The sequence below is a fragment of the Pseudorasbora parva genome, chromosome 10 (assembly GCF_024679245.1).
Source record: "Pseudorasbora parva isolate DD20220531a chromosome 10, ASM2467924v1, whole genome shotgun sequence".
Lineage (NCBI taxonomy): Eukaryota > Metazoa > Chordata > Actinopteri > Cypriniformes > Gobionidae > Pseudorasbora > Pseudorasbora parva.
Genome location: NC_090181.1, coordinates 42,231,429 through 42,255,852, shown reverse-complemented (window position 1 = coordinate 42,255,852; position 24,424 = coordinate 42,231,429). Strand labels below are relative to the sequence as shown.

Below are 24,424 nucleotides of genomic sequence, written 5' to 3'. Positions count from 1 at the left end.
TTTTGGGTGAACTATCCAGTATTGTTTAATGGAGGCATACAACCTGTAGGAATGTAGGAATGATAAAAAGAATATCAAGTTCATAAGTTGATATTTTTACGTAGTATTTATCAGAAAAATTGATCTGTAGTATAAAAACATAATCCTCCTAAGACCCAAGAAAACAAGTTTTTTGAATTTAGTGTTTTTTCATGCCATTACAAGTTACTCCCCATTCACAAATACATTTTCAGGTTTCAGGATTTTTTTTAAACCTTCTCAATGTATAATGAAATAAATTGATATACCATTTTACTTTATGCAATGGGTAAAATGGCCAAACGTGTTTACCTTCTCAATGCAATATATCTTTACTGGATTTAATTTGCCTTTGAATGTGTTCTGAGGCAACATGTAGGCCTAATAAAAACAGAGGGATAATAATGGGAGTAACAGTTAGCAACATTTTCAAGTATTTTTGATATGTAATTTCTTTCCCTATTAACTTGTCTTCCAAAATGCCTAATTAACATGCTTTGCCAAGTGTGTCCTCTACAGAGTAGGCTACATGTATGAAATCAATGCCCTGTTTTGTTACCGAATTAGAAACCCCATAACATTTTCCTGAGATGATTTATATCAAACAATTAGGAAATTAGTCAGGTTTAATTAAATTATAAAATATTACAAAATTATATTTCCACTGGAGTGCTAAATTTAAATTTCAATCATTTCTAAAGACCAAGGAGTTGTTGTCCTGGTGAAACCTCAAATGGACTCTGAAAAGCCTTGGGTGTGCTTTTTACAGGATATTCAGACTGAAAACTGACATGTAAGTGTCAGAAAAAATTAACTCAAATATAATTGTTTTAATTTATTATAAATTATATATATATAATTTATATATATATATATATAATATATATATATATATATATATATATATATATATATATATATATATATGTATATATGTATATATAGTTAGTTGGGTAAATGTTATGAATACATTTTAAATGTAATTCTTTAACTTTATTTGGTACACAACATTTACAAGGTAGCCTAATAACCATGCTTTTTTCCAATGTATCTTATCTAGTGAAGAAGAAAAAAAAAAAATACCCTTGGGGTGATTCTTTTTCTACTCAAATGACTGGCACCCAGGAGGCTGTATGACGTGACGTGAATGCATCTCCCTCTACCGGCAGTTTACGACACACTTAAAGTAGACACTTATCATCAGCAGCAAAGAAAGCGTTTCTAGTTCTCAGCTGGTTGTTCTCAGCTGTAGTGTGTGATTGAGAAAGCAGTCAGTCTCTCTGTTCAGCAAGCAAAGCGACCTCATTAGAAATAACGAGGCGGTCTAACCGGCAAACCGTGAAAACTTTAACTCATATATTCGCATACACTTCGGGTCAGCTTCATTAACAAAGTGTTCACGTTCGTGTAGTGCACGACACTCAATAAAACTGCGTCGACAGCTTTTTCTTTCCCCCTCAGATATAGCTAGTTCGAGGATTTTAATAGTCTACAGAGGTAGCCTGAAATATTATAGGCTACGTAAGTAAATTTGCCTATTTCACAAATAAGGCTAGCCTACCGGTATATATTTTTTATTCTAATTTCTTTTTTCTCGAGTGCCAAACTTTTCCCAGCAGAATCTGAGACATGATAAAAAAAATCGTAATTACAATTTTTTATTTTTTTTTATTTTTTTTTGCTTCCATGGGCTATAGCTACATAAAACGCCCCGTATCTCATTTAAGAGAGAAGCCTCCCACTGAAGTGGATTTCAGCCCATTCTTCCAGAAGTCCCATATCTCTGACTTAAAAGTGGGGGCTCCATTCTTGAGGAATTTCGTCAGGGAGTAAAGTTGGGAACAACCCCCTATTTAGTGTCAGGTTGTGCTGAGACACCTCCCATTCTCTCAGAGGTTTCCCTCAGTGCTGGAGGAGCGAGAGGAGATCTCATTCTGGACTTCACACCAGCCTTCACTTTCCTTCTGTGATACTGACGGACTTTATCAGGTCTGATTACGGGCTCTTTACTTCTTTACACTTGCATGGAGTTTGTAATTCAAGTGTTCAGTGAATGAAATACACGTTAATTGAATAGGAAGTTTTTTTTTTTATGTCTGAAGTTTCCTAGTGAGTTATGACATTTTTGGACGTGACATGTTTAGTAGATTTAATCACAATTTATAAAAAAAAAAATATATATATATTTTTAAACCACTGCAGCTTCTCTTCTTTATGAAAACATGCAATTTGAGCAATAGACTAGGCTACTAGAGTTTATTTATTATTTTATTTTATTTTTATTATATTTTACTAGAACATTTTTTGATGTTTAAACGTTTAGCTGAAATCGTATTGAGATTATTCATTTACGTTGGTCGCATCCAGTGCTGGGTGTAATTAGTTACAGTAATTCAATTACTTTTCCCCTTGAAAAAGTAAAGTAAGGGATTACTCTTGTTTCTTGTGTAATTTAATTAGTTACTTCTGATGTAATTGAACTAAATACTGTGTTTTTAGAAAAATTAGGCTATATAATAGCTACAATAGTGGAATTAACATAAAACTTCGAACTTTAAAAATCTAAAAGTCTAACTTTAAAATGCATGTTTTTATGTATCATTCTCACCTTTGTAATACTTTGGTCGGTTAATACAAATTATTTGTGTAGTTTTAATATTTATTTGAATTAAGAGCTGTTATGTCTATACTTGAATAACTTAACTAGTCGAGGTTGATATAGGATTTATAAAGTAATTAGTAAATACTTTTTGGAGAGAGTAATATGTACAGTAATCTAATTACACTATTGAAGATATAATTTGTTATTAAATACTTTTATAGAGTAACTTACCCAACACTGGTCCCATCTATATATATTGTGTACTTGTGTAAATCTCCACATGGTGGCGCTCATGAGCCGTACTGCAAATCTCCGTCTCTGAGGAGTAATTCTGTCTAATTGTCATTTACATGTTCATTTTTTAAATGAGTGTTTAGACCACATTTAGTCAACAATAAAATACTAAGTACACCAAGAATGTTCTGGGATGATGCTGTTAACTAAGATGAACAGTGCAAAGTGAAAACCGAAATAAGGTTGATTTGTTTCTTCTTCTCTTTGCAGATTAATAAATGAGCTGCTGACTGTGTCTGTATAAACATGAAGATCAGGCTGTCTTTGGCCACGGCCGCTCTCTTTACTCTATTACTGAATTCAATAGAGGCTCAAGGTATAGTCCATGTGCTCTTTTGGTATTATTATTATTTATTTTTTTCATTATTATTATTATTATTATTTACAATACATTTCTGGACATTAAGTAAAATCTTATATTAAGATGTAAAAATACTTAGACCATCCTTAAGTTATATAATTGACTTCTACATAATTTTGTAATATAGTATATAAAGTCTTAGATTTATAGAAAAATAGATATAATTTAATAAGCTAAGATTTACTAGCAAAGTATGTGCTATGTTTGTTTAAAAATGTTGTGATTTCAGTGGTCCTAAAGACACACACACACACACACACACACACACACACACACACACACACACACACACACACACACACACACACACACACACACACACACACACACACACACACACACACACACACACACACACACACACATTGAGTCTTCATGTTTCATGGGCACTTTCCTTCGACATAATGATTTTTATACTGTACAAACTGTATATTCTCACCTTACACGAACCCTAAACCCATCACACAAAATTTTTACATTTAAATTTTTTTTTTACTTAGTGTGACCAAAAATGTCCCCACAAGGACAAGGATTTTGGATACTGCCATCTTTGTGCCCATAACTTAGGCATTCCTCTACAGCGTGAAACAAAGCAGTCTGGGATGGCCATCACCTACTTTACGAGCCAGTTATTGTCCAACGAATTACCACAATTACGCGGAGAGCTGAAATGAACACATTATTACTAAAGCATCATTATTAAACAACAGAAAAAAGTTCAACTGCTGATGTTTGCAGTATAAGTTACTATAGGATTTTTAACAGCTCAAACGTGTTCTTTGTTATGGCAGACTTCAGTCTAATAGATGACAGTTTTTCTTGCAGACTTGATTATTTTAAGTCAAACTCAAAAGAGCAGAATTCACGAGTTAAAAGATATGCAACAAAATCAGGGTTGCCAGATCCCAGGAAAAAATTCAGCCAGAAAACCGACTCAAAACCCACCTAAAAGGAACGAAAAATAGACAATTTTTTTCTCAGCGTCCAATTACTGTAAACAGTGATGTGATTCCCATAAAGTGCCTTAAAATGAACATTTTGATAATATTTAATTATATATATTTTAAGTCTAAGTCTATAATAAGTCTATAAAAGTGTATTATATATATATATATATATATATATATATATATATATATATATATATATATATATATATATATATATATATATATATACATATATATAATTTTTTCTTTATCATTTTTAAGCACTTTGCATGATAAATAACTTAAAAATGTGAGATATAAATCTGAATAAATAAAAATTTCCATCTATAAGTTAGTTTTGTCCTTTCAATCCCCCTAATCTTTATACAATTCCTCGTACATTAAATTAAAATCTTCCTATTTTCTGAATTGGAATTTTCAAAACAGCCCAATCGTGCAATAAAACCGTGACCTTGAACTGGATATACATGTACAATGTACTTCAAATATAAAAATACACTTAACTTTAGCTACGCTTTACTAAATCAGTGACGGTAGTAAAATGGATAAGTGTTTTCTACCACATGATTTGAAGTTGTTTCAGTTTAAGTCGGATATGTAATTATAGTCGCCACACAGCATCAGTTCAGCCCAGTGACGGCTGTCTCAGGAGAAAATGATGTGAGAACGTGAGGATGGAGTCTGGAAAACCAAATGGAAACTTTCATTTTTCGTTTTTTTTTTTTGGTGCTGTAACAGAATGGAAAGATGTAACACGAGAGGCCTGAACTAGTCCTCAGACAGCACAAAGACAAAGAGCCTTTTTAGGTTTCCTGCAGCCGTGCACGAAAACGCTGAGTTGCAATCCATATGGAAAGTTAATATGCAGTAATGTTTAATGTCAGCACATGTTGCGGAATTACTTTGGCATCTGTTCGGCTTCTCCGGGAGACTCCAACCTGGCAACGGCGCAAGCCAGAAAGAATGCCTGCCTGGCTGGAGGTTATTGACGCGGGGCAGACTTTCTCTCCGGGGGATGAGAGAATTAGGCGCTCTCCTGATGGGCCTCCTCATCCTGAAGTTTCCAGAAACTCAACACAAGCAGACGTTTGTGTCACTTTCGTTATTAAACTGTCAACAGAGTCAACAAAGCTGTCCGATTGCATTATTTCACAGTCCACTGAGCGGGTGTCTTAAGCACATGGTAGGTGGTGTTTCATACATGGTTTGCGCGCGCTGGTGCCGTGACACGTCCCGTAAGATGCCTCGGCTTGACGTCTGTGAATCAGTGAAGACTCACGGGTTTCGGAGAAGGGCCGAGGCCTGTTCGGACGCAGACCGTTTGAGTTTGATGCGTCAGGTTGGTGAGCATTCTTTCTCCAGCAGGTCGTGTTATTTGTCGTTTGCCTGGTGTTTTTCCTCCATCGTTTATTTTAAAATGATATTCTGCGGCTCTGGCCTAAACCCATGCGCACATGTCTTTCCACCCTTCTTTTTCTTTGTGCATGTGACACTTTGCCACGTCCTCATTATCCAGCTGGGCGTTAGGTAGAATTAGGAACAGTAGTGCATGGAAAGAGACGATCAAGGTTTCACAGGAAAGATCTGCTCTTATAGATGATAATACATCTATTGCAGACTCTGTGGATCTTCATCACCTTGTTGATGAAGAGTGCTAATAAATGCTCTAGTTTAATCATCTTAAAAATAAAGGTTCAATTAGAAATCTCTGCACGGAACAAATATTCATTACAAATACTTTAATCAAGATCAAAATTGACCTAAGAAGCAAAATTACTTTGATATTAATATTGATATTAAGGGCCAGATTTATTAAAAGCTTGCAGGCGCAAACCCTCTTTTGCTGTTAATAAAACACTGTCAGGATTTACTAAAGACACGCAGTGATAAATTAGCGCTGAAAAGGTGTGGACAGGGTTATGTTTGCGGCTGATCTTATTGCGTATGCATTTGTAGGAGTTTCTCTTTCAGATGCAGTATTTGTGGGAGGAGAGTATTTAGAACAATCATGCGAGGCGATTTACTAAGGTTTGTGCTAGTCAATTTACTGGTGTTTGTGCCATTATTTACCGCCCCCATAAAAGCACATCTTAAACCAGACGCTAACAGGTAGATTGCATTAGTCATCATGGAAATTATCCGGCTGTGTCTGTTAATTTGTGTGTCGACAGTAGATCACGCACTGAACTGTCCACTCCCATCTCCACTTTTTTGTGATGGCGTTTTTACTCTAATTTGCCCTGTTTAGTAAATCTGGCCCTAAGTCTTGCTTTCTGAAAAATGTATTAAAATGAAATGAGTTTATACTACGAGGCTGTCGAATGCTTGAATCTGATTGGTTGACGAACGTTCTAAGGTGTGCAACTATGGACCCGACGCTCATCAACCAATCAGATTCAAGCCTTCAACAGCCACATATTACAAACCAAATGCTCAGGGAAACGCACGGCTAAAGTACTTCCAGGCAGGTCTTGACCGCATTAGGATTTCAGTTATTTCAGCCAACAACAGCAAAAGAAACAAAACAAAACCCACAACAACACTGAGCAAGCAAATAAATACAGTAAACAACAGGATAAAAACATCAAATTATTTCCATGTTTCTTCCACAAAATTATGTTTTACTATGTACGGAAAGCACATATTCTCTTTCTCCCACTCAAACGCACACACAGAATGGCCACACTCACACAGAAATGTGTTGTCAGCGATGCTCTGGTGATTTTTTTCAGTAAAATGCAGCTCTGGAATAAATTAGGAGCACTTAACATTGAAAAATCGATGTTAAGTGGTCTCTTCATTTTTTCCAGAGCTGTATTTTTTTGCAACTTAAAAGCTACATGACATTTCTCACTAGCGAGGAAATAATGGTGCTGTTCTTGAAGCAGATAAACTTACAGTTTCGCTATTAGAGGTGCTGCTACTGAGCAATGAAAGACACATAGACTCTGATAATTCACACACGCTTATTCTCTCTCTCTCTCTCTCTCTCTCTCTCTCTCTCTCTCTCTCATCTAAAAGGGATTAGATGTGAAAGAAATGATTCCTACACTGTAAAATATTTTGGTTGGTTTTTGGTGTTGGAACTTAAAAAAGTAAGTAACCTGGTTGCCTTAAATTTTTAATTTCAATAAACTTAAAATTTTGATACTAAGTTGATACAATGAAGGAAATTTGTTTAATAAATAGAAACTCAAAATATTATTGTATCTGAACCACATAAAAATTTTGATTAATCATGAAAATAGCACTATTTGGCATGTTTCACTGCGTCATCACAAATAAAACACACACAATTACCCAATATGCTTACAAAATCTTTTAATAATATTTTAATAAAGGTTGTCGAATCTCAAAAAATGTTCATTGTATTAACTCAAAATTTTAATTTCAATGAACTCAATTTTAAGGCAACCAGGTAACTTTTTTTCTAAATATTTTTTTTACAGTGTACACATAAGAGTTTTAAGGACAAAACCTGACAAATTACTCGAAATACACTATCTGAAATATGTTTGGAGATGTGATAACCGTACACAGTAAAAAAATAAATAAGTTGTTGCCTTAGATTTTTAGGTACAATTAATTTTAGATGTTAAAAGTTAAAAGTAATTTCAACTTAAATTAAATTAACTTTAAAAAGCAATTTGAATCTTGTATAACTCTATAAAAAAGTTGAACATTTCTTAACTGATTTTGATGAGTTAAAGCAATGTAAAAACACATGTTGTCATAACATATTGACCCAAGGTTTTGTCAATTATTCCTTAAATATGCTTAATACAAGGAAAATTCCAATGGTGTGAGAAAAATAATTGTGTTTTCCAGGTAATTTTATCTTGTTTTAAGCATACCTCACTAAACTTTGATGCATTTTTTCTCCAGAAATCAAGAGTTAATACCTCATGTCATTTTGCTTCTCAAGAAAACGTATCTTGATTTAAGAATATTTAGATCACTAAGTCTTAAAGTCTTAAATCTGAAGACCACCCCCAAGTTTCAATCAACCTTTATTTTTAAGTGTTAAGCACTATTGTAAGATTGCACTCATACTAATTAATTCCTGTGAAATGAAGCATGTTTAATATCCTCTATCGGTAACATTTTGTATGAGATCACCTGTTTTTCCTCTGCCTTCTTTGCATTCAAGACATTATCCTGACAGCAGATATTTACATCAATCCTCAGCATTCATGCATGCAGATGTGACATGGATGTTGAGTGCGTACTGTAAGTGGACATCTCATCATCGTAGATCGCCGCCGGTTGAGATGAGATCCACGACGGTTTGATGTAGATTGCATGTCAATAATGTCTATGACAGAATATCATTTTGAAATACATTTGTAGCCTCTCTATGTTGTCCTTTGTGTACATGGAAACGGTGTTATAAGCAACTTTCTCATGTACATGTGCATGACACTTCGACCATCGGACGAATGTGGATAGATCTCCTCCTCATATGTGCGTGATTGTACGTTTTCCTTCAAACCTCTCAATTAGGAGTGTTGTCTTGTCACGTACACCTTCTGTATGAAAAGGAACTACACAAAAGTCTGTCACGACAACTTGTGTATTCTTTTTATGAGATTTGCAATGGATGTGTGGCTTTTAGTAAAACTCGTTATAGCCTTGTTGGAATATATGTATATATACAAAGCGTATATATAACATATATGTATAGTTTTGTTTTGACAGAGCCATATGGACATCTCTGACATCTTGAAAACTCGATTCCATTGTATAATCAATATCTTGGGAATGGATATGATTTATTTTTGTCACCAGAGTTCTGTTTGCGGTGAACGGGCATGCCTTGTATTGACTGCATTCAGCATGTATTGGATGGTTGTCTGCACATGGATTGGCGTGGATGACGTTTTGTTTGTGATAGGTCTTGAAATGTGTTTAGTTCTTCTCTGCTTGAGCTGCAGACCATGAGATTCCAGGTTATGCAACTCAAGAAAAGGCCATTTGATCCGAAATGGCTTCCGTCACCCTCTTATGTTGTGTTTTTTCATCTTCACTCTTGGTTGTGTTTGTCTTGCCCAACAATAAACGAGTCAACTTCAGTCCTGAAGTGTTTGTCGTTGGGGTTGTTTCAAATCATCTTCAACATTTCTTGCTTATTCAGAAATGGCGGTTTCTCTTGTGATCTTGACTCTTTTATCCTCTTGTTTGCAGTGGAGCCTCCTTCAAACTTGAAATTTAAAATCCTAAATGAAAACACAGTGCAAATGTCATGGAGGAAGCCTGGGTCTCAGATACAGGGCTACAGAATACAAGTACTATCAGACACAGGTGCGTAATGTTAGCAGCTGCACATATTCCAGCATCTGCATGTCTTTTGCATCAGCTTTGACTGACTTTGATATCTCATTATCTGTTCCAGATGATTCTAAAGATTTGACTCTTCCTGCCTCGGCCACAAACACATCAATCACGGATTTAACTCCAGATGTAGATTATTCTGTGTCAATCAATTCATTTGATGGTGCGGAAGAAAGTATCCCTATTCTTGGACAATTAACAAGTAAGTGCACACTCAACGGCCTTTCTCTTATGAGTTTTGTTTGTTAAGGTAAGCAACAATTCAGACTTTTTTTCACAATTGCGAGTTTATATCTCGCAGTTCGAACCTCTTTTTTTTCAGAATCGTGAGATGTAAACTTGCACTTGTGACTTAAAAAGTCCAATTCTGATTTTATAAAAATAAAGTGACTTATATCTCGCAATTCTGAGAAAGAGAAAAAAAAGTTAGAATTGTCTGATTAAAAAATCGCAATTAGCTTTTTATTTTATATTCAGTGGTGGAAACAGGCTTCCACAGAGTCCTGCACATCACATGCGGGGAAAAAAAAATATCATGGCCGCAAAATGAGGGAATTAATTATACTTGCAGAACAAAAAAAAAAACTGCATCCACTGTTTCCTTAATGGTGCGTTCACACCAGACGCAGATGAAGCGATACGCATGATTGATTTACATGTTAAGTCAATGCAAAGATGTGAATAGACATTCTATGGCGCGAATGACGCGAATTGAGCGTTTGACATGCGAGTTGAAAAATCTGAACCTTTTTGTGGGTATTCGCTCCGCATTAACCAATAGGGAGCTTGCTCTAGTAGTGACAACAATGAGGACAAATCATATGTGGATACCCGGAGCTGTACGATACATCTTCATAGTTTATAGAAACAGCAATAAAAAGGATCTTGCTTGGAAGAAAGTGATCGAGGAGGTCGGACAATCTGAAAACTCAATTTGAGCTATACATAGGGTGATTGGGACACTTTTTGCCACTGAGATGACAAAAGTGTCCCAATCACTCTGAATTCACCCTATTGAGACTACAAGTTAGTTTAAGCTGGCAAATTGAGCTTATTCGCTGTATTTTAAAACAAGCCATGTCAGCCATTTTGCAACAAGACTAGGCAGAAGCCCCTCCCATGACGTGAATTTGCGTTTTTTGTGAAGTGAATGTCACGGGCTAATGAAGCGAGTAACTACGAGTAAATAGCGTGATTTATTCACGTAAGTCGCATCTTGTGTGAAACGCAGCTTAACGCGGGGTTATTTGGGAAGCCGAACAAGGTGATCTTTCCCTCACAACCAGAAACAAATTTCTTTAGTGACATTGTTGATTTTGCGGTCTAAAAACAAAATGCCGACGCTGCCGATGGCTCCCGTAACCCAAACGTAGCTCATTAATGGACGCGCTCTTGCTCTCACTCTGGTTGATGTGCGCACGCACTGATCCAGGGGGAAGTGGCCATACAAGGAATTCCTCCCTTTATGAAGTCATACAGGGCCATACTCAAAAAAAACTTACCGAAACTTGTGTATTTTAGTGTATTTGGCACAGTAATACCGTCATATACGTCCAAATTGTTTAAAAAAATGTTTTGGGCCGTGTTTAGCATTAGAGTCAACCTCTTTAACAGTGTAAATAAGTCTGAATGCAAGAAATAGCATTAGGACCCCCCCTAGTAAAAGAGGGAAAGAATTATTGTTATATCATGTACACAATTTAGTAAAACAAGTGAACAATTTATTATATCGTGCCCAGAATTTACTTAAAACCAGGGTACGAGTTAGTAAAATGTGCTGAGTAGTAAGTCGTAGGAACAAATTGTTAATTTGTGGCCACGATATTAATCCATAATGCAACAACCCCCAATACACTAAGAATCGTGTATAGCGATACACTTTTAAACTTTCAGAGCCCTTTAGTAAGTGCATAGCAATACACATTTATCCATCCACAAAACACTAGCATTGTGATGGTTTTGAGGATTTGCATGAGCAAGAACCATTCATTTTCTTCCTAAAGAAAGAAATCTTGAGATCTACTAAGCAAAATTACAAAACAAAGTTTTGTTAATAATTGGATGTGATGAATCCAGTTGCCAAAAAGGATGCATAAGCTTTGAAGACACAGACCTAACATCTTCTTCCATTACAGTTCAATCCAGCAACACAAGTGGAACAAGGAAACCAACAGAGACTGTCAGTGAGTATATTCAATCAAACCATTTCTTCATCATTCCAGATACTCTTGTTTCTTGTCACCTATGAAGTGTAACTCTATATGCAATGAATTGGATCACATTTTTCCTTTAGACTTTTTTCTTTTGACCACTTTAGACTTTTAGAACTTGTTACAGCTCGCAAAGAAAGATTGCTCAAGCTTGTGGTTGGCAATGTTCAAATTGCCTTTAATTAAAAGCATTAAAATAGAATCAGAGCTTATGAAACATTTTCTTTGTGCTGTTAGAAGTGGCTGTTATAACACAGAGGAGGGGCTGAGGTTCCTTCTAGCCTCATTCATTGACTCTCACACACTCAGACATCATGTTTTAAACCAGTGGAAAGGATTATAGTCCTGACCCAATTCCACTCCTTTTCTAGTGAGTCCAAATCAAGAGCCCAAAAAATCCTACTGAAATTTCAGAAAGCCAGTTCTCAAGATGTACATTTCACAGTAAAGTTAGTCCTGTCTGAAAAAACAGAAACATGTTTATTGAAAGTATCCATTGCATTGCAAAAGCAAATGTTTTTTTGTGTGGAAATGCTGGAGGACACTGCCAGAGTCATTAATAATTGAGTAAGTGTAGCTGCAAAATAAACACGTGTAAAATGAACAGGCTTTTTAACAGCAACAACATTTATTGCTCATTAATGTGTCAAAACAAATAAGCGAAAATATGAAGATTGTAGCAGATAGGATGCTCTCATGTTATTATTTGGCTTTCTCTCATGCCTTTCTCTCATTTCCTCATCATGCAGAGTGTTCAGTAAGTGCTATCACAGATCTGGTTTTCCTGGTGGATGGCTCTTGGAGTGTGGGAAGAGAAAACTTTAAATTTATCCGGAGTTTCATTGGGGCCATGGCGGGAGCTTTCGACATTGGAGAGGATAAGACCAGAGTGTCTGTGGTACAGTACAGCTCAGATACCAGGACAGAGTTCAACCTGAACACGCATTACAGACGGCCTGATGTCCTACGAGCCATTAAAAATCTGCCCTACAAGGGTGGTAATACCATGACAGGTGTGTAAAAGATTGACTATACAATGATTTAGCCAATTAGGACTTGTTCCTGGATGAACATATTGTTGGTCCTTGAACAAATGTAGTCAACATTAATCAACCATTTGGGGATTGGGGTATTGAGAAAAGGTTTAGGTTTGGGTAAGGCTTCTCATCAATTTTAACTTCACTTATATAGCACATTTAAAACGAAAGTTGACCAAAGTCATTACAATATTGATTACCAACATCATGAAACAAACAATTTAGGTCTAAGTACAATAATTGCAGTAACACATAGGTAATGTAGGAACACGTCCTGGGTCCTTCTTGGCAAAAATATGCTCACAATGTAATTTATTGTCTGAATTTCAGACAAAAGTTTATATTTTAACACAATTCTATTAAAGCAATAGTTCACCCAAAAGTGACAATTCTGACAGGAATTCCTCACCCTCATGTCGTTCCAAAACTATAAGACTTTTGTTCATCTTCAGAATACAAATGAAAATCTTTTTGATGAAATCTGAGAGATTTCTGACCCTCCATTGACAGCTACACAACTACACTTTGACACTTAAAAAAAAAAAAAATCATAAAAATAATCCTTATGAATTGAGCAGTTTAGTGTATTTTTTTGAAGAGACTCGATCACTTTATATGATGAACAGACTGAATTTTTATTCACATTGAGAAATTCATCGACTCGCACATCAAGAAAAATTGTGGTAAATGGAAGCTCAATCATGTTTGCTTGACATGTGAGAACCAATGAGGTTTATTCTCGTGTTACGCAGCATGTTTCAGCTTCAGCAAGAACCAATAAGGTTTGTTCTTGCTTATCAAGCAGGTTTATATGTGAATAAAAGACTAAATTAAATCTGTTCATCATAAAAAGTGATCAGTTTGGGCTAAACTGCTTAATTCATATGGATTAGTTTTACGATCGCTTTATGAACTTTTTATCAATGGAGGGACAGAAATCACTGTTTTTGATTTCAGAAATCACTTTTTATCAAAAAGAACTTTATTTGTGTTGGTAAGGGTGAGTAATTAATGACAGAATTAAACATTTTGGGCGAACTATCTCTAGGTTCTGTATTGTCATCCAACATGTGCAAATTATTATCTTTGTGTCTTACATTTTCAAGCAGGTGATGCAATGGATTATCTGGCAAGAAACACTTTCACTGAGGCGGCTGGAGCCAGGGAAGGCTTCCCAAAAGTGGCCATGATTATCACAGATGGAAAGTCGCAAGACCCAGTTGGGGAGTATGCTGAACGGCTGAGGAACATAGGAGTAGAGATCTTTGTCCTGGGTATGTGTCTACACATCTGTTGAATATGTATATGTAGGACGGAACTCTCTTTCAAGCCGCAATTCATGTCTTTAGGTATCAAAGGAGCAGAGGAGGATGAGATGAAGGAGATGGCCTCCACCCCCCACAGCAAACATGTCTATAATGTTCCAAACTTTGACATGATCAATCAAGTGCAGAAGGCGCTCATCACTGAGGTCTGTTCTGGTGTGGAGAAGCAGCTAGAAATCCTTGTACACAGAGAGGAAGGTACAACCCAACACAAGCATTCATAATCTAGCTAAACTCATAGAGAAGTGATAAGTTAATGGAAGATCTATAAGTCATCTATCCATGTTTTTGCAGTTGTTGAACCAGCTTCGGACCTCAGAGTTACTGATATCTCCTCCAAATCCATGAGAATTGTGTGGGATTCGTCTCCTGGTGACATCACAGGCTACAAGCTGCAGGTCTTCCCCAAAATCGTAGGTGCCAAGAAGCAGGAGCTCTACACTAGGCCCTCATTCAACTTGGCCAATGTCAGAGACCTGTCCCCTGAGACAGAGTATGAGATCAGTCTGTTTGCTCTCAAAGGTCTGACCCCTAGTAAGCCACAAGTTGTCATAGAGAAAACCCAGCCTGTGAAAGTGTCTACAGGTAAGATGCTAACTACTAACTTGTCATCTAGTAGATGCTTTTATTAAAAGTGTATGGTATCCATCCTGAGTTTAATTGAATAGCTCCTGCCAGAAAGAAAATATTGTCATCATTAATATTTAGTCTCAAAATGACCAGGAACTGTTACTATAAAGTGTACTATAAAAAGTAGTAAATTTGACTCCTCAAGAGTGTAGATTGGGCAAAAGTCGTATAGTGAATTTCAGCCTTAAATCTCACATATATGGTCCAACTGGTCCTTTACCTTCTGTTTACCTTCCAAATGCTCATTCCAAAATTAACATTTCCATCTGACAAACATGTTGTACAATTTTGTGTTTTGTGCCCTACAGAGTGTTCCCTAGAGGTTGATGTCCAAGCTGACATTGTCCTCCTGGTGGATGGCTCGTACAGTATAGGTTTGGCTAACTTTGCTAAAGTCAGAGCCTTCATTGAAGTGCTCGTCAAATCTTTTGACATCGGACCCAACAATGTGCAAATCAGCTTGGTTCAGTACAGCAGGGATCCTCACACTGAGTTCGCCTTGAACAAGCACCATGACATTGAAGCTGTGGTCAAGGCGGTCAAGACCTTCCCCTATCGTGGAGGCTCCACCAACACTGGCAAGGCCATGACCTACGTGAGGGAAAAGATCTTCATTTCAGCCCGTGGTGCTCGTGATAACGTGCCGCGAGTCATGGTGCTCATCACAGATGGAAAGTCCTCAGATTCTTTTAAAGACCCTGCCAACAAACTAAGGGATACAGACGTAGAGATTTTTGCTGTGGGAGTCAAGGACGCCGTGCGCACCGAGCTGGAGGCGATTGCCAATACTCCTGCTGATAACCATGTGTTTGAGGTGGAAGACTTTGATGCTTTTGAGCGGATCTCCAAAGAACTGACCACATCCATCTGTCTAAGAATTGAGCAGGAGCTCCACAACATCAAGAAAAGAAGTATGTTGCATAAACCTTTCGTTTATGGTTTTCATTCTGAAATTTCTCTTCATGTGTATGTGTGTGAGCTAGATGGATGGCTTACCATGATTTCTCCAAATAAGATCAACAGCCTTGATGGTCCTGGAATAACATTTTTATCATCCAATAACATTTTAGGAATGAGGAAAGTGTAAAGGTTAGGGCTAGGGTTAGGGGCTTGAACAACATTCTTGTCAGCCTAATCTATTCCCTCTGATAGGCAGTTTACTTTTGGGTAGTTTTATGGTTGGTTTAGGATACGGTTCAGACTGTTTCTTTGATGGGAATGTTGTTTCAGGACCAACAAAAATGGTGATCCAGGAATACACCCTGCTTGGCATATTACCAATATTGTTTCATAACACAAATATTTATGGAAATACTAAACTCTGGAAACATCTGTTAAGGGCTGCTTAGGCATAATGCACATAATGAGCAATAAATAATCATCATACTAAAAATAATACTAAAATATAGCTGAATGCAGCAATTGGAAGGGCCAAGCACTTTATTTGGCCTTTATTGGACATACTTTTTACTTTTAAACAAAGTTTATTTAGGGAACTTTAAAGGGGGGGTGAAACACTCAGTTTCAGTCAGTGTCATGTCAATCTTGAGTACCTATAGAGTAGCATTGCATCCTGCATATCTCCGAAAAGTCTTTATTTTTTTTATAATTATATAAGAAAGATGCGCTGTTCCGAGTCTTTCCGAAAAAAGCCGAGCGGGTGGGGGCGTGTCGTGTGAGTGGAGCTAAATAATGACGTGTGCAGCAGCGCGCTGCAGTGAGGAAAGTGATTCGCTCAGTGAGGAAAGTGATTCGCCCGCCGCGTGAGGAAAGTGATTCGCTCTGTGAGGAAAGTGATTCGCTCAGTGAGGAAAGTGATTCGCCCGCCGCGTGAGGAAAGTGAGTCGCTCTGTGAGGAAAGTGATTCGCTCTGTGAGGAAAGTGATTCGCTCAGTGAGGAAAGTGATTCGCCCGCCGCGTGAGGAAAGTGAGTCGCTCGGTGAGGAAAGTGATTCGCTCAGTGAGGAAAGTGAGTCGCTCGGTGAGGAAAGTGATTCGCTCAGTGAGGAAAGTGATTCGCCTGCCGCGTGAGGAAAGTGAGTCGCTCTGTGAGGAAAGAGATTCGCTCTGTGAGGAAAGTGATTCGCTCAGTGAGGAAAGTGATTCGCCCGCCGCGTGAGGAAAGTGAGTCGCTCGGTGAGGAAAGTGATTCGCTCAGTGAGGAAAGTGAGTCGCTCGGTGAGGAAAGTGATTCGCTCAGTGAGGAAAGTGATTCGCCTGCCGCGTGAGGAAAGTGAGTCGCTCTGTGAGGAAAGAGATTCGCCCGTCGCGTGAGGAAAGTGCTAATACAGATCGACCGCCGGCCTATCAGTGGGTAAGTCAGTAGCTACTGGTTATATCACCTGTTTAGCATCCCACAAGCCAGCGCTCTCTCCCTCGCTCTCTCTCACGCGCTTCCGGTAGAATTGTCCGTAAGGCCCATACAAGGAAATTCCGCCCCAACTAACGTCAATGGGAACGCATGATCTCAAAAAACTTGCCGAAACTTATGACTAACCGGAAGTAGTATTTTTGACAAAGAAATACTCCCATCAAACGTCCACCTTAACTTTTGAAACTTTGTCTATGTTTAGTATGGGATTCCAAGTCTTTAACAGTGTAAAAAGATCAGTATGCATGAAACAGCATTTCACCCCCCCTTTAAAGATATTGTACATTCATATAGTTAAACTTCTGCCACTCATTCATTTTGATCAAACAATATTCAAACCTTTTGCATTTTGCTTTACATAACATCTACATACTTCTTTAAGTCTTAAAACTATTATATAACAAGGACTCGTTGTTATAAAAGTGTGAATAATATCAACTTTGGATCTAATTGTTACTTTTGAATTGTTTCTTTCTATCGCTTTTATGAAGTATAGTTTGAATTTTTTAACTGGTGGTGACAGTATAGAGATAGTCCTAAAGACCCCAAATTTGGTCAGATTATTATTCATTACAATCCCAACAATAGTGCCAATCTTCATAATTTTCCTATTTATGGTTTATCCATTGGGAAAAATAATATTAATAAAGTAAACTTACAATTCCAATAGGGGCTTCAGCACATTTGATGCTTGGCCCTTAGTTGTTGTCATTTTAGTTTCAGTTTTATTATGTGTAATTTCATGTATAGTTAGAATTCATACCTGCAATACTTTTAAAGGTCGTCCTAGAGCAAATATAGCCTGACAAGCCAGACCCACATCAAGATGGGCTCAATCCGAGGGGCGGGATAAACGGTTGTCTTTCAAACTCCCTCTGCACGCGATAGGATAGCGCTACACCAACCAGAGCAACGAAGGTGAAGCAGAGCTAGTTGATAGATTAAACATTCGCCGTATCCGGTCGGCAAAACTCCGAACACATCTTCCCTTCTTAAGAATGACTTCAGTGCCGCTCTTTGTTCTTTTCTCAGAGAAAAGCTTAACTCCAAGTCTTCCAGAGTCGCGGTCAAAGCTGATTCGAAAGACCGCCGTTCGCCAGTTTCTGTGTTTACTAGAGGCACGCAAACGCAACTCGGCCGTCGTCATTATGGCCCCGCCCACCGACTCTATACACGATGTGATTGGCCCGGCAAGAGTTGGGCGATTACAGCTCAGAAGGGTATTGAGAGTTGCTAGACGACACTCGCGGGCAGATTAAATTTGCTGCCGCTAGGGTGCGTCTAGATTTCTAGGCTAGAGCAAATAAGCAAGCAAGACCAAACTCAAAGCATTGAAAGTCAGAGGATAAACGTATACGCTAAAAAACGTTGCCTTTAACTTATGGTGGTGTGTTTCCCCACACAGGTTTGCTTCCACCAAAGTCGCTAAGCTTCTCTGAGGTGACCTCCAGGAGCTTCAGGACCTCATGGACTGCTGATGCAGAGGATGTCATATCTTTTCTGGTGCGATTCAAGCCAGTGGCTGACATAACTGGACACTACATCTCTTTGGTGGTTCCTCATGACTCCTTCACTACAGTTTTGCCCTATCTCACTCCTCTGACCACCTATGAGGTTAATGTCATTGCCCAGTATGATAAAGGAGACAGCTTTCCTTTGACAGGCGAGGAGACAACTTTAGAAGGTATTTGCACAGAGTCAAAGTTGTTTCTCTGAAAAATCTCTGACATATGCAACTTTTGTTTTGTTTTTCTTTTGATTGATAACACGCACTGCTCTTGTAATTTAGAGATAGGCCCGGTCCGTAACCTCATGGTGAGCGAGGAGGCCGTGGACAGCTTCCGGGTGTCGTGGAAAGCTGCTCCAGGAGCAGTGCTGAGGTACAGACTGTTCTATGAGCCTGTGAATGGAGGAGATAAACTGGAAGCAGAAACCGATGGGGGTCAAGTCACCACTGTGCTGCAAAAACTGCTCCCCCTCACCACCTACCGTGTTACAGTGTACCCTGAATATGGAAGTGGAATAGGTTCCTCCATGGACACTGAGGGCACAACCAAAGAAGGTCAGCACTGTTGGAGGATCTGTTGCTTTCACTCCTGATTCTTTTCTCTTGAAATTCCAAAAGGAGTCATTTAATTTTATATTTGTTATTTTCTCTCAGTTCGGGGCTCGCCACGTGACTTGAGGGTCTTCAACGAGACCGTGTCCAGCATGAGGGTTTCATGGCAGGCTGCTCCAGGCAAGGTGCTTCAATATCAAGTGGCCTACAAACCTGATGGTGGGGAAAGGAAAGAAATATTTGTTAAAGGAGACACAACAACTGCTTTTCTGAAGAATCTTCAGTCAGACACCGAGTATGAGCTGTTTGTTAGTGCCCGTTATACCTCTGGCCTCGGAGCTCCACTTTTGGGAACAGGCACAACCCTGGAAGGTAAGAGAGCATTTAGTATTACAAACAGGGCTTGACATTAACATCCTCCAACCTTCCAAAAGCGGGTGTATTTCAGAAGTGTCATGTAACACAGTCACTCCTACTAGCCACTTGGGCGGATTTAATCTTTATATAATATATACATTTTTCAGTTGTAGTCTTTTTAAAAAAGGCATCTGAAATTAGAAACTAAGTGCAATCTAGTGTTGTTAAAAATATCTTTTTTTTGATGTATTGCGGATAATTTCTGCACATTTTGTGCTCACACCCAGTACGCTCACATAAAGCCACCTCTCTTGACTAAATGTAATTATTTTTCACTGCTTATTGCACTTAAACAGTCAAATACACTGAAAATAAAGTCACAATGCAGATATTGGCAAGTATTCACTTAAACACAGTCAGTTATGTTTTAAATGAACACAAACAGTTGAGAAAGAAAAGGCATGTGTAACAGTATAATGGATCCGTGCGTCTGGTCTTAAAGTGACAGCAGCCTAGTATACCTGCTGTCAAATTATGAGATGCTATTAAAAATATCTATGTGGCGGTTTTTCCCCAGGCTATCAATGTCAAAATTGTGGTCAGTGAAAATGCTGAGTTGCTTGTAACTTTGGAAAATCACTAGCCACAGTGGCTGGTGAGCAAAAAAGTTAATGTCAAGCCCTGATTACAAATGAAGCTTGTGCTTTTTACATTGCAGTTCAAATGTCTGATGTACACTGTATTATATGAAACTAAAAACGATGGGTTACGTGGTTCAAGAACCCAGATGGCAGTCAGCACCAGTGGTTGACCGACACTCAATTTTTCAATAACAGAGGCAAACTCCTTGAAGACAGGTTGTCCACTGTGAGAAAGCCAATCTATAAATTCAGATATCAAATGAGAAATTGAAAATGAAGAAACAAAAGATGTTCAATGTTTTGTTTTAGACAGTGACTTCTGCTACTCTAATCATTTCTTCACATGCTTCCATATCACACTCTTAACAGAGGACAGATGTACTTAAACGACTTTCAGTGTTGTCTGTCAGTTTGAAGTGCACTCCGTAATTTTGGGAACCGAATGGATGACCTTTTAGATTGTGTCATCTAATGACAGATCTCACTGTGTGGATTCCCCCACGCTGTGGCTTTATACATTTGGTGTGTGGGCAGCAGATGAATTAGCTGAGCTTGTAAAAATTTCCTCACTCATGCTTGGCATTGCATGAATAGTGAATGGAAACAAAACCTCAAGAGATATTAGTTTGGAGAAATCTTTTCTAGTTTCTAACCGTGGTCTAGCAATCAGAATTTGGGGTTTTAAACTTAAATCAAAGTTACTAATTTAAAACCACTTCATGTCAATATATATATATTCCATACTGTTTTGATGATGTGCAGCCAGAAGGATTTTAAGTGATTGCTAGTTATTTCTTAACAGATGACAGTGTCCTGTTAAGGTCCGGCTTACAAACCACTAAGTAATTTGCCTTTTTTTTGCCTTCTTAAAAAGTAAAGTTCATGTCTCTCTTAATATTCTCTCGATAAAAAGCATGTCACTGTGAGTTGCTGTGCTATTAACTTGTGGGCTTGCTTAATTTGAGTCACTGCCAAACAACTTAATCCAAGGTTTTTAGCCTAAACGTATCTGCCTCAAAGGGTTAGTTCACCCAGAAATGAAAATTAGCCCATGGTTTACTTACCCTCAAGTCATCCTATGTGTACATGATGTTCTTCTTTCATATTAACACAATCTGAGTTATATTAAAAAAAATGTGCTGGCTCTTCCAAGCTTTATAATGGCAGTGAATGGTAGTTTGTGTCTGTGTCTGATTTTGAAGTCCATAAAAGTGCATCTGTCCATCATAAAACGAATCCACACGGCTCCAGGGGGTTAACAAAGGCCTTCTGAAGCAAATCAATGTGTTTGTGTGAGAAAAATGTCCATATTTAATACGTTATTAAGGAAAAAACTAGCTTCTGGCAAACAGCGAAAGAATAACAACTGAACTGACGTATGCGCCAAGGATAGAGCAAAACCAATGCATCCGTTTAGTTGTTATTCTTTCGCTGTCTACTTAATAACGTTTTAAATATAGATATATTTCTCACACAAACGCATCAATTCACTTCAAAAGGCCTTTAGTAACCCCCCTGGAGCCGTGTGGAATTTTTTTAATGATGGACAGATACACTTTTATGGATTTCAAAACAGACATAAAATACCATTCACTGCCATTATAAAGCTTGGAAGCCAGGACATGTTTAATATCACTAATTGTATTTGTATGAAAGAAGAATGTCGTACACACCTAGGATGGCTTGAGGGTGAGTAAATCATGGGATCATTTTCATTTTTGGGTGGACTATCCCTTTAAATGCCCAGTACTTGATGCACGTCTTTTTTTGGGATGGATTACAAGCAGTGTCATATTAAAAATACCAATTACAAGATCTAACAGGAACCGCTAATGATTGTCTTTTGCACATTATACAAAAGGACATATTTCAGAGGCTTGTCATTATGTGTGCTGACTCAAACAGCCTTTCAACACAGAGGCGAAGGAAACATTTGACTAATTTCTGGCCGATGACAAGGCGTTTCCAGACTGAGCTTCGTTATACTCCATATCCTAGAGGATAACACAGCTTTCTTTGTTTTAGTTGCCCTCAGCCTCCAGAAAATGGTCAAGCCCGGTTAGGGCAATTAGGAAGTGACCTTAAGTAAGGGCTTTAGGGACTGATCAGTTCATTCGGAGGGTGTGAGAATCACATCGCATCTCATGTTCAGCCTACTGTTAAAGATGTCATTATAATTGTCTTCTGAATGCAAAAAAAAAAACTTGTTTTTCTAAATCAGCCAGTTTGTTCCAGGGGTCTCAGAGCGTCTATGTGTTTTAACATCTGGTGAATGTGGTCGCAGTCAGCTTGAGTTTTGTCTCATGATAGTTTTTGTGGAAACTGGGCTTGGGCTGTGAGATCTTTGCCAGCACCAGATTATGTCTCTGAGCCAAGAGCGCTGCCCTGTTTTACTGAATATGAGCTGAATTCTGCAAGAAGAGAGAGGACAGACCTCATTTGCTCATCAGGCACCTTCCAGATGGATTCCAGGCAAATTTTGCAGAGCTTAATCAGTGTGCTATTGGAAATTAACTTCTGTAATGTCCAAGAGTAAGTCATAGATTGTTTTTCGTCGGCTATAAATGGCAGATGTTCAAAAGCACGTTCAAGATGTTCAATACCAATATGTTCTCAGCTTGTGACCACCCAATCTATTCATTACCTTTTAAAGATTGACTTCTCTGATGTGCCATACTTTATTCCACTCAGTCAGTGGCAGAGTTTGCTCTTTCTGAATGTGGACACGGGTGAGAAGACCCGGAAATTAGATCCAGGGCCTGAAATTGGATAAAGTCTGTATGAAATAGCTACAAAGAGGAAATCAATGGAAAATGCAGCTAAATTGTTCATGATGTAGCTATTAGTCTGTTTAGTTAAATATGGCAACCATGACCGGGGCTCAAGGTTTGACTGGTTTGATTTAGGCCCTGCTTGTTGATAGTGCAACTACGGTCTGTGGGCAAAAAGCATGTTTCTGAAGTTTAAATGCAGCTGTGTAAGCCATATTTCAATCATGACAAACGGACTTTTGGAATAGTTGTAGCATGTTAACGGATATTGTTAATGTATTCGGTCTTGGCGGACTAGATATAATGGACTTGAAACTCTGCTTATCGATTCCAACTCTTATTGAATCCTAATTTTGATTCCAAGGTATTAAAAAAAAACATCATTCACATTTATTCTAAGTCTTATTGCAAAACGTTTCATTGTAGCTGAATAACATGAACAAAATTCAACAGGCTAAAGAACACTTACACAAGGAATTTTGTCTATGGTTTAAAAATACCATAGCAAAACAACTAGCTTAACTAATATACATTTAGACAAGAAAACACTCAGTAATAAAAAAAAAAACGAATTAGCAATAGCACAAATAAATACAGTTGAACAAAGTATGATTTAAAGGTCCCGTTCTTCGCCTGTTTTCGAAGCTTTGATTTTGTTTACAGTGTGCAATATAACATGAGTTCATGTTTTTTCATATTTTTTTCACACAATTGACTTATCTGTACAGCGCTGTTTCCTCTGTCCTAAAGACGGCCTGATGATTTCCTTGTTCTTTGAAGTCCCTCCTTCAGAAACACGTAACGAGTTCTGATTGGGCCAGCGTTTCCCGTGTTGTGATTGGACAGCAGCTTAGCGCACTTTGCCCGGAAAGGTCCCGCCTCTTACCATAATGGGGAGATGCAAGCGCTGAATGTGCGCTCTTCTCCACGTGGGAGAGCAACGAGACCCCGCCCCCTATTTTGCGTGTTCTTGTGGGCGGAGGGTTCGTCAATAAACGGTTCTAGTGACGTCATTACAGCAGGAAGTGCAGAGGTGTAGTCCAAACCGGCCGTTCGCTGTAGGCTTTGAAAAGGGAACTTCTGTTAAATAAAATATCTCGCTTGGCATTGAACTTTGAGCTTTATAATTTTTCAGGTATTATTTATCCTCTAACAGCAACATTTCACACTAACTAAAGTTTGAAAGATGGAATTGCGAAGAACGGGACCTTTAAATAAACAGAAACTGGATATAACACTGCACTTTATAAATAAAATACACATTACAAATACAGTTACAAAAGTTATTCAGTCAAGAACAGCCAGTGAATTTTCTCTTTGTCTTTTGTTGTTTGATTGACATTTTGGTGTGTATTTGTCCGTTTAAGTGCAAAAAGACATGGAAGAGAACTCAGTTCAATATCACACACTATAAAGTATGAGAGGTGGCTTTCTGTGCGCTCGTTTTGGATATGTGTGCAGCACCGA

General features: G+C 38.0%; 1 protein-coding gene across 8 annotated transcripts in view; it reads left to right on the top strand.

The window, feature by feature from the left end:
- Positions 1 to 1,800: 1,800 nt before the first annotated feature.
- Positions 1,801 to 24,424, top strand: part of col12a1a (collagen, type XII, alpha 1a) — a 111,103-nt gene continuing 88,479 nt past the window's right edge. For 5 of the 8 annotated variants that reach the window (XM_067456176.1, XM_067456174.1, XM_067456172.1 and 2 more), the window contains exons 1-13: positions 1,801 to 2,007; positions 3,125 to 3,230; positions 9,410 to 9,526; positions 9,618 to 9,758; positions 11,692 to 11,739; positions 12,516 to 12,779; positions 13,910 to 14,077; positions 14,153 to 14,326; positions 14,423 to 14,713; positions 15,067 to 15,669; positions 18,535 to 18,813; positions 18,919 to 19,191; positions 19,291 to 19,560. In XM_067456176.1, the coding sequence (XP_067312277.1) occupies positions 3,161 to 3,230; positions 9,410 to 9,526; positions 9,618 to 9,758; positions 11,692 to 11,739; positions 12,516 to 12,779; positions 13,910 to 14,077; positions 14,153 to 14,326; positions 14,423 to 14,713; positions 15,067 to 15,669; positions 18,535 to 18,813; positions 18,919 to 19,191; positions 19,291 to 19,560 (2,698 nt within the window). In that variant the 5' untranslated portion in view covers positions 1,801 to 2,007; positions 3,125 to 3,160. The remainder of the gene's footprint in view (positions 2,008 to 3,124; positions 3,231 to 9,409; positions 9,527 to 9,617; positions 9,759 to 11,691; positions 11,740 to 12,515; positions 12,780 to 13,909; positions 14,078 to 14,152; positions 14,327 to 14,422; positions 14,714 to 15,066; positions 15,670 to 18,534; positions 18,814 to 18,918; positions 19,192 to 19,290; positions 19,561 to 24,424) is intronic. The other 3 variants (XM_067456178.1, XM_067456171.1, XM_067456177.1) reach the window with 2 other exon arrangements.